This window comes from Silene latifolia, chromosome 3 (genome assembly GCF_048544455.1).
Source record: "Silene latifolia isolate original U9 population chromosome 3, ASM4854445v1, whole genome shotgun sequence".
NCBI lineage: Eukaryota > Viridiplantae > Streptophyta > Magnoliopsida > Caryophyllales > Caryophyllaceae > Silene > Silene latifolia.
In genome coordinates this window covers 21,265,178-21,275,639 of record NC_133528.1, presented here as the reverse complement: position 1 = coordinate 21,275,639, position 10,462 = coordinate 21,265,178, and the positions used below count along the sequence as shown (strand labels likewise).

Below are 10,462 nucleotides of genomic sequence, written 5' to 3'. Positions count from 1 at the left end.
TTTTTCTATTAAATACGGGTATGAGAAGGCCTGACATTCATCATGTCTTATCCCCCATTTGACATCCTTACTTTTAGGCGTCGCTTTTGTTTTCATTATGCGAGATTTGGTCGGGTATTTTAGTTGGTGTAGACTTTGGGAGTAAGATTCATTATCTTTTAGAAATTTCACACTAAATGTATTTCATCCTCTTTGCAATGATCTTCCGTATTGCTTCTACACAATTGTTAATGCGGAAGTTTGATCATGATTTTCGACATATTAATGGTCAAAATTATAAAACTTTGACCTCTAAGAAGCAAGGTGAAAGAGTTTAAGAAGGGGAGAGAGAGTATACATCATGAATTTTTTTAATATAACTCATAATAGTATGCTCAACCAAGTGTGGTATAACAGGGCTTGTCTTATTATCAATCGCCCTCGAAACTCATAGTAGAAGGGAAGATACTTACGGGTTCCAAAGTCGGCAAAAAGTCCTGAACCCGAGGATAGTAATGACTTCCTCAGATACAAAGATTCTTTTCGTTCTTAAGCACAGACAATATACGTAGAGGCCTTGCTACGTAGACGTGACAAACAGAGCATGTCGTGTCGGGTTCAGGTGTCACGTTTAAACAGGTCACGAACTCTTCAACCCAAATCCGACCCAATTAAATCTCGTGTCTTGTTCGTGTCGATCCAGTTGCATTAATAGGTCATCAAATCTCAAACCTCAACCCTAACCCGTTAATTTCGTGTCGTCTTTTCGTGTCATGTCATATTTGGAAAGTGTAAGTATATTTATGTGAGTATCAAGAAAATTTGTGATTAATTTAGTAAATAGGTTATTCGTGTCGGGTTCGTGTGTAGAGTGCCCAACCCAAACCTATCCCAATTAAATCTTGTGTCGTGTTCGTGTCGACCCACTTACATAAATGGGTCGTTAAATGTCAACCCAAACCCGTTAATTTCGTATCGAATTCCTGCCGTGTTTTCGTGTCGTTTCATTGTTTGCCCGCTCTAATGCTACGCCATAACAATAAACTAGAGCACTAAATCATGTTGAAATTTACCTGCCGAAACTATTTTTTTTTTTTGCTAAAATGTAAGCATTTCATTGATAAAGCAAAGTTTACAACCAATTTCCGAACATTACAATTTTCAAACTAATACAATTTGCCCCCTAAAACATAAGCTTAAAGAACATTGGCCAACCATATGGAATCAGCTTGCTTGATTCCAGACAGTTTACATTGGGAGAACCTAGCTTTAAGACTAACTTTGATCTGTGTAGCAACATACTCAGGTTTATCTACAGATAACTTCAGACGAGCATTGTTCCTTTGAAACCATACAGCATACCAACAAGCAAGGAGAGCTGCAGTAGCCATAGACTTCTTGAGTCTACTCCATCTTCTTTTTTTAATGGCTTCCAAAATATTGTTCTGATTGAGATCTACAGAGAGCCAAAAACCAATCTTCTGCAAAACTGCTTTACTGAACATACACTCTGAAAATAAATGTTGCTGAGTTTCAGAGCATTGCATACAAATGCAGCATAAGTCATCTGCACATACTTGAAAACACTTCAGCCTGTCCTTCAACATCAGTCCCTGGTGAACAATAATCCAGGCAATAAAGGAATGCTTAGGAACTGTCAGAGGGCACCAAACAGCTTTATACCAGTCCACCTGAGCCCTCCTCTCTCGTACCCATTCATAACACCTCCTGACAGAATAATCTCCCACACCAATACACCACTGACCATCCAAAACGTCAGCTTTACGTAGTTTCAAGAACAACGTCATTCGAGAGATTAAGGTTCTACATTGATGATAGAGACCAAATGTATCAAGGCCACAAGAAGGACATTGTTCGCAAAGAGGTTTTCATAATTTACCAAATTAAGATGTCGTATTATATATTTTGCATGGAGTTTTTAAGGTTAAGTAGTCAAAGACTATTTCCGTAAAAAAATAGATGGTGCTAAGACAATAAGAACGGTAACTCTACAATCCAATTATATCTCTGAATGTTAGTATACAACTAATACCAAATGTCACAACGCTTTCGTTGCTTTTTTGTAATAGGAACCGGCGATTAATCTGTCCTCATCTAAATCAACCCCCAAAATTTTGTTTGCTTCCATTTTTAGCATAATTTGAATTTTTGTTAAATTTAATAGTTTTCTATTAGCAAACCATGGTAACGTAAATTAACGTTTTCAGTTGTGCCATAAAATATACTCCCTTTGTCCCGGTCATTTGTTATCCTTTGGTTTTGTCACAAAGACCAAGGAAATGGGAGGAGGCAATTACTAAATGACAAGTGGAATAAATTGAGTGTGAATTATCAAATTACTCATCAAATTCATTCTTAAAATAGAAAGGACAACAAATGACTGAGACACTCCAAAATGAAAAAAGACAACAAATGACCGGGACAATGGGAGTATACTATTAACTGACATTATTAAACTAAATTGGTAACCCAACTATTATAAAAAATGACATAAACTACTAATTGATGTTGTCACATATAATACTACTAGGTGCGCGTGCATTCTATGTAATAGAACAAGAAATATTGCGTGATGTCTATAAGGAGCAAATACTCTTAATTGTAAATAGTCAAGGTAAAATTATGTTATAAGAGGTCTAACATTTTCTCCCAACGCACTAAATATATATAATTATGATACCTGCTGTTTTTTGTAACATAATTCAGTTTTACGTAGTTGTAAAATAATTTGCAAAACTCATAAAGATATTTCTCCGTTATTAAGGGTTCATACTGGTGAACTCCACCATGTTTATAGATAAAGCGTTTTGTATCTAATTAAAAACCGGTTGTGCCTGTAACACTGAAAAAGCTAGCGACATATTATAACTATGTCACTTAATGGCAAAAGTTTTATACTAAAAGCACTAATAATTCATCGGTTATCATCTATACCATTCACGATTTTTTTTTCTATCGATGATAACATAGTAGGGCTTTTTTATTAACTTAAGAATATATTTTTACAGATAATTTCCTAATATTCCAACTAGTTAACAATATTTACCAATACTTTATTCCTCCTCCTTCCCCTTTCTTATTTTTTTGTGTCCAAAAGTAAGGGGGAATATTAGGAAATTAGAGGGAGTACTATTTACTCAAGAGAGACTTTTATGTAAGATCGTATTCTTCTAGACGATCTAATGTAAACTCATTTATTGAGTCCCTCTTTGTATAACCCGTCACAAGGGAAGCTTAATGGTACATGAATGTTTAACGGATAAAATGATCGGGACGTATAATTTGTATTTCTTGGTATGTGGTTCATTGTCAGCAGGAATAAAAGGCAAGGGGGTTTCCGAACATACGCCCTACTTTCATGTGTAAAGTCGTAGGATCCTGCATTTGAAGGATATCAGAGTGTATCATATTCTAATCTTCTTGCTTTCACGTAACAATTTGTGTAGTCGTGTACGTCGAATTTCTTACTCATTATCACAAAGATCAAGTTGAACGAACATATACTCAGAATATGAGGATAAACAAATAGAGTAAGAGTATGAGACATCCCAACTGAAAAATGTATTAGATCATATGGTTACTTTATCTTTTTCACTACAATAATGTTCTTTACTTCCTGCCGTCTTCAAAACGAAAATTATTCCTCTTGTTCAATTAATTTTGTTGAAAATATAGTTTTGCAAAAAATTACCTTTTACTCCCAACATTTATGAATATTTTTGTATCATATTAAAATACATAATATATATTTTTTAACACAGTTATTATCAAACTTTATAAACCAACTCCAAAAAGTAAAGAAGTCAAATATTATCGTCAACAAGTAAATCATTTTCCAACCTGAACCTATCATCGGTTGAAACTATGCTGTCCAAATGTCCAATGGTTAATAGTTGTCTCGGTTTTGAAGCTACAAAGAGGCTCCAAAGTAGAAACCAATGGCCGATCAGAACAACATTCAAGCAAAAACTACATCTTCCAGGCTATTATATAAGATCGGAACCCAGAGAGAGAAAGAGTCTAAACGTCTATAATTCATGATTACAATTGAGAGATTTCTTGTGGGTGGGAGAATGAAAGCAAAATTACAGTTTACCAACAAAATCGACTACAGAACGTAAAAAATATCGAATCATATGGAGTAGCTTGGGGACAGAACTCTAAATCTAAAACATGACCGACTTACATAAGGGCATACTCGAGGGTCTCTTGCTCAGTAGGTCGCCACATTGACTTCTGGGCACACAACAATCCTTCCTTGTCCTTGGAATAAGTCATCCTTATTTCCCAATGCATAGACTTGAATGTTGCTTCCAACTCGTTTATGATTTCTACAGAATCGCGCACTATTATCTTACCTTCTGGTCTCAGTATCCTATCAACCTCCGCTATAAAAGCAGGCATGTCGCACCTAGATCCAGATTCCAAAAAGAAAACAATTAGTGAAACAGTAAAATGTCTTCTTGAGTGAATGAAAAACAGGATTATAGTGTGCTTCGAAAAATACGTACTTCTTTTTAATTTTGGAGAAAAGATGATCGGCATGGAGGAGGTCATATGACCTAGGATAGGTGCTAAATGACTGGCACCAATCATGGTACATTCCAAAAAGGCCACGTTCGTAAATGACAGGAAGTGTATCTGGGCCATCTATAGCCACAACATTCATAACCCATATTTTCATCTCTCTGAGTGCGGCAGCGAATCTGCATACATAAAAATACCAATATCAGAATCGGAATACTAATACTTCTGAAAGGCAGCTTTACTCAAGTAATACTGTAAAACAGCATGTTACCGACCTAAATATCAATATAATTTCTCTTTTTGTAATTCATAATATATGGTACTCCTATGACTGTACGAGTCTAGCCATGCAAGTGCAATGAATGGATAGTTTCACAATATTTTACTACAAACCGTTTTCCAAGAGACTTTGTATCTAAGAATTACGAGTACGAAGCAAAAGGATTTGAGCAAACAGCAAAGTCAATACCCCTTGAGTCCTTGACCACTCACGTAATTCGGATTCGGGAGAGCTACCTTCCTCTCACTCACATAGCAGGAGTGAGTAAATGATAAACAAAGGAGAGAAGTTCAGCTTGATAAAGACTACCACTCACATAGTCACATCGGTTAAAATCTTGAGAAATTCAATTAACTTTGTACTTACCCTCCGTATACAGCTCTCATGTCCATCACATTTCTTATGTTAGACCAGCTGATGCCCATGCCATTCAGGTATGATTGGCTGACCACATGTTTCCAGTGCTGGTAATCTGCGCTGAAATCCTCAGGTGCCGGCTTTCCATACACTCCAACCTGAGAGCTAGTTAACCAGTATGGTACTTTCTGTACTCTTTCAGGCCATTGCTCTGGCCACTGACTACCCCGTTCTACTTCGCCTTCTGGAACTTTATGCAAGCATGATTGCAAGGGGACTAGCCTGTCAAGTGTTAAGACACAAAAAATGAACAATTTGATAACCTGTTTTGCAGCTGCCTAAAAGGATGTTTCCTCAAGAAAGGTTGGGAATCATGACTCGAAATTACTAATCCTTCCAGCACACTTTTACTGGCTCCATTTGACTTTTAACAAACTTAAATTCTTAAAATCATTGATTTAGGCATAATGTAATTTTGTTCTAGCTTAATAGTTAATAGTTAATACAACACAAGTATATGTATTATATATGATGACATGATGTAATCTGACGGAATAAATAAATCATAAATGATCCACCAAAATGTTTAATCTGATAATAGATCAATGCAATTATTGGTGCAGTTTTCACCATACGCCGTATGTCATTGGAAATAGTTTCTGTAAGGTTGATCATCAAGACTCAAGAGTCAAGACCCCTATAAACTATGAATTTACAGAAACTAGAATCAGAAAGTACCATGCGGCATTGCGATCGTCAGTTTTCTCACACAATGGGGGTTCACTCTTTGACCTCTGCTCATAGCATTCATTTGTTGAGGGTTTCTGATATATAGCTATGCCAACCCCATTCACGGTATCCTTTTCTTTCTTAATAAGCTTCCAGCACATTTGTTTTGTCAATTTAGACATGGCTGTCAAAGAGAAAACACCTCACAGTGTTAAAAGTGAGAGCAGAAGAAATCTAAAACCACTACCAAATGAAAAAGAACTTGCCATTCCAGATTTCAACATCCTCGTCTAGCTTCTGATAAACTGGAGTGGCTGACCACACAAAATAACCTCCAGGTCGCAGTACACGGTTCAATTCCAACAGAAGCTTTCCACCTATATAACAAGTGCTCTTAATTAAGTGCCAAAGCTAAGGTAGAACTTCAAAATGAGGACATAAAAAATGAGACATTGTAAGAGGTGGCGGGAGAAGCGAAAGTACCTTCTATATGCCAAGGAACCCTGCACCGGGCACAATGGACAACGTCAAAAACAATCCCAGGGAAGGGAAGTCTCTGAGTGCCCATGACAGCAGATATGGCAGGAATACCCCGTTCAAGGGCAAATTGAACTTGGGCTTCATGCTCATCTTTGGGAGCAAACGACATAGTAAGTACATCTTTGTCAAAGAGAAAACCTCCAAAGCTGGCAACTCCACACCCAACATCCAGCACAACACGAGACTGTTTACCCCAGGCAATATCAGGCAACATCTGTAGACATCATAAAGAAACCATGAGAATTATAGCAAGCAACACTTCCATCATTTCTAAAACTGTTTCACAAGAGTCAAGACACGAGAATAAAGAGAACAGTTTAAATTGCAATGGGAACAGCCTATGAGATTACGAATGTTCAGAACTGAGCAACTGGTATTCTGATAACTGTGATAAGAGGAAAAAGATATTCACATTTTCGATAAACTCGATGTAGTGGAGAGCTCCATGCTTGAACTGGGTTCCACCACCAGGGAAGGTGAGATATTCACCGCTAACTTTCACCCAATTCTGATGCCCCTTAATTTCAGCCAATTTGGTATGTGGGACATTGTAGTACCAGATCTGCAGAAACAAAAAAAGTACCCTTTTTAGCCAAAAGGAAAGGACAAACAAAAAAACAAGAAAGAAAAGAAAAGAAAAGAAGTTTCATATCGTCAAACACACTCCATTTTACCTTGTCTCGGCTTTTGGGCCACTCGACTGAGCGCTTATATCCTTCTGGAAGAGGGACAAGACATGTGGGAGGTTCAACCGGACAATGCCTCTCCCGATGCTCATAATGCTTAGTACTTCTAAGGTGATGGATTGCATCCCAGTTATCAAGGCAAGGAATATAATCCGGGCCAGCAGTGGTATTGCAGAGTTTCCATGCCAACTCTTCCTGTTGTTTCGACTTCTGTGACTCTTTCTCATTCTTTGACTCGGCTGCCTGAGTTGAAAAAGCCCCGTTCTGGGTTGTAGTCTCATTAAGAAGATCTGACTGAGCCCCTGAAGGGAACACCTCTTGGGAATTCTCCTTCTTGCCATCGTCAGATTCCTTGTCCTGTTTTTGATCCACCTTCTCATCTATCTCACCTTCATCTTTCTTATCTTCCTTTGCTTCACTAGGAGTCTCCTCAGAGTTATCCCCCTTGTCATCGGAATCTGGTTTGCTCTCCCCAGAATCTTCTTCGCCACCTTCCTTCTTTGCGTCCTCAGATTCGCCATCTTTTTTGGACTCAAGGTCTTCCGTATCCTTGCTAGTGTCATTAGATTTGCTTTCCTCGACACTTTCACTGGACTCCTCATCTTTCTTCTCCTCTCGTGGAGCCTCATTTTGGGTACCACTCACATTACTGTCCCCTTTTGTGGCATCATCTGGCAAATTGCTCTGACTGTCCTCAAACGGCTTTGTGACACTCTCGTTGCTCTCACTTGGCACATTCTGCTTCACATCAGACTTGTGTTTCTGTTGGGGAACGTCGATATTTTGTGAAGAGGAATACGAAGATGAAGTCATCATCCATACCCCAACTAAACAAAGAGCTACAAACGCTACCACAGTGATAGTGGAACAATAGCTAGAAGATTTCCTCCCATCAACCCTCGTATATTTACCCAACGCCATTTCTTTACTCTTTAAACCCCCTAGGTTTACAGTCCTGGACAAAACAAAACAGATCACTTGAATTTAAGTCGTATTATACGATACGGTCACATTCACATACATAAATCAGATCAAAGAGAAACCCACTTTTTATATATGTACACCATGCTACATTTACAAAATCATAGGGAGTACATATCAACCCAAATCCCCAATCAATATCAAATTGAAGTACATCATTTCGATTTCCCTAACAAACCAAAATGTGTTAACCACAAGATTACTCATTATTAACAACCTCCATGAGCCTAGCCAAAAGCAGGGTTTAACCCTTGAAGCCCTAACGGGCCAACAATGTCAAAATGTTCGCGCAACCGTACAACTAACTAGCTGAGACGAGACAATCAACTCCTATAAGCTAAGCTAAATAGCATAACACACCCAAGTGCCAGAAAACAATTAAAAAAATATTAATACAATCCACACCCATGTTCTAAAATTCTATAGTCGAATTATTGCATCCATAAAACCAATAATGCATCAAATCTATCCCAATTCCCAATCCATATACCGATAAGATAAAGTACATCTCGCAGTCGAAATTATATACCATTAATCGTATAATAAAACGAGCAATACACAAGTATTCGGGTTAGTCTCCCGTTTTAGACTCATACAAGACTGACAGTACACTTACATCAATAAAACCGCGACGAAAATTCTATATAATAATTCTGTTATTCACAAAAACCCTATATAAATAAACTGAGCATTAGCAGAATAGCAGTACACATGGATTCGCCTATTCGGGTTCGTCTCACATGTAAAACCGTCTCATACAAGACTAACTGTTTACACTTATAACCAATCAAATATAAGTACCCAAGCTAGACAGATCCAAACAAAAACACTAAAATATCCAATCATACAACAACATTTTATCACCATAAAAATTTCTTAAACAAGCTAACTAACAAAATCAAAACCGATTACATTTCCCAATAAAATCAAGCAATAATAAAACAAACCCAGATCAGATCTCAACTATATGAATCAAAATTACACTTTACAGCAAACGTTTAGCTAAAAAACTTAAATCATGAAAAGTGATAAAAATGAGCAAACCTTGGTGGGATCTAAGTAAAAAAGAGGAGAAATCAAAGAATTTAGTATGTTATATGATAAATCATAGTATGAAGTATGAAGGATTAAAATGGTGAAAGAAGAGAGAGAATGGAAGTATGAAGATAGTGTATGAATACTGATTAGAGTGTGAAAGTTGATTAATATAGACCAAAACAAATCTGGGTAATTTTTTTTACTGTGATGGTAATTATTTGTTTAATTGGGTATTATTTAAAAAATGAGTTGAAAATTCTGGAATTGAATTGAATTGAATTGAATAAAATTGAATTGAATATTGTGGTGATTGAATTGGGTGGAATTGAGATTGATGTGAAGGAAGTTGCGCGGTAAAAGGGGAATTAGGGTGAGCTGAAAATATGGAGAATCTAAGATTTGTTAATTTTGGGGGAAAATCGTTATTAATTAGAGATTGAGAAAGTGAATGGTCCGTGATTTTAGTAGTGTGAGTTGGATTGTTGGACTGATAGTTGGCATCGCCGACTTTGTTTGCTACTTCCCTTTTTACTCTTTCTTTTTTTTTTTGCATAAATTATCCAATTTAATTCAAATTCGAGTTGGGTATACTAGGGCGGTAAAGCTCTCCCTCATTCGTTTTAATACTGTTGCATTTTCAGGGCTCAAACATAAAACCTCTGGCTAAGTTAGAACAGCCCATTGCCAGTTGATCTGAGTGGTCATGACTCGTGGGTAGGGGTGTTAATGAGACGAGACAGCTCGCGAGCAACTCGTGATCGGCTCGGTCAAAGCTTGGCTCGTGCCAGATCGGCTCGAGCTCGGGCTCGGCTCGAGTGCTTAACGAGTCAAGCCAAACAAACGCTGGCTCGGCTCGAAAAACTCGTGAGCAGCTCGAACATGTGTGATTATATAAGATATTGATCATATTTTATAAAAATATTTTATCATTATTATATCTTTGTATCACATATATCAAATGTCTCACCGATTTGCCAAATATTTTACATTTAACCTTCGAGCCTTATTACTGAAAATATCGGAAGAAAAAAAAATCTAAAAAATTAACCATTATATATAGGCTCGATTTGAGCTCGAGTTTGGCTCGAGCTCGCGTTAAAGCTCGCAAGCTTGATAACTAGCACATTTTTTACAAGCTCGGGTAAGCTCGAGATCGAGTTTTGGTTCTTGAGCACAAGCCGAGCAAGGCCAAGCTCGGGCTCGGCTCGACTCGTTAGCACCCCTACTCGTGGGTACCTTTTTACTCTTTCTAGTATGTACTCAATCCTATTCAGAATAAGTGTCCCCTTTGTCATTTCCGTCTATTCACATAACTGTCCATTTG

At 37.4% G+C, this 10,462-nt stretch overlaps 2 protein-coding genes across 2 annotated transcripts; both read right to left on the bottom strand.

Annotated features, from left to right (window-relative positions):
* Window positions 1-1,175: 1,175 nt before the first annotated feature.
* LOC141648810 (uncharacterized) lies at window positions 1,176-1,787 on the bottom strand. Its single transcript, XM_074457525.1, has one exon. It carries the CDS (start codon window positions 1,785-1,787, stop codon window positions 1,176-1,178), a length of 612 nt encoding a protein of 203 aa, XP_074313626.1.
* A 2,170-nt stretch (window positions 1,788-3,957) lies between these two features.
* LOC141647371 (putative methyltransferase PMT26) lies at window positions 3,958-9,676 on the bottom strand. Its single transcript, XM_074455515.1, has 9 exons — window positions 9,145-9,676; window positions 7,108-8,074; window positions 6,846-6,995; window positions 6,377-6,647; window positions 6,160-6,270; window positions 5,903-6,077; window positions 5,174-5,446; window positions 4,512-4,706; window positions 3,958-4,411 (listed from the first exon to the last, which is right to left on the bottom strand). The coding sequence occupies exons 2-9, from the start codon at window positions 8,038-8,040 to the stop codon at window positions 4,183-4,185; spliced, it is 2,337 nt and encodes a 778-aa protein (XP_074311616.1). The 5' UTR covers window positions 8,041-8,074; window positions 9,145-9,676; the 3' UTR covers window positions 3,958-4,182.
* Between the last annotated feature and the right edge of the window lie 786 nt (window positions 9,677-10,462).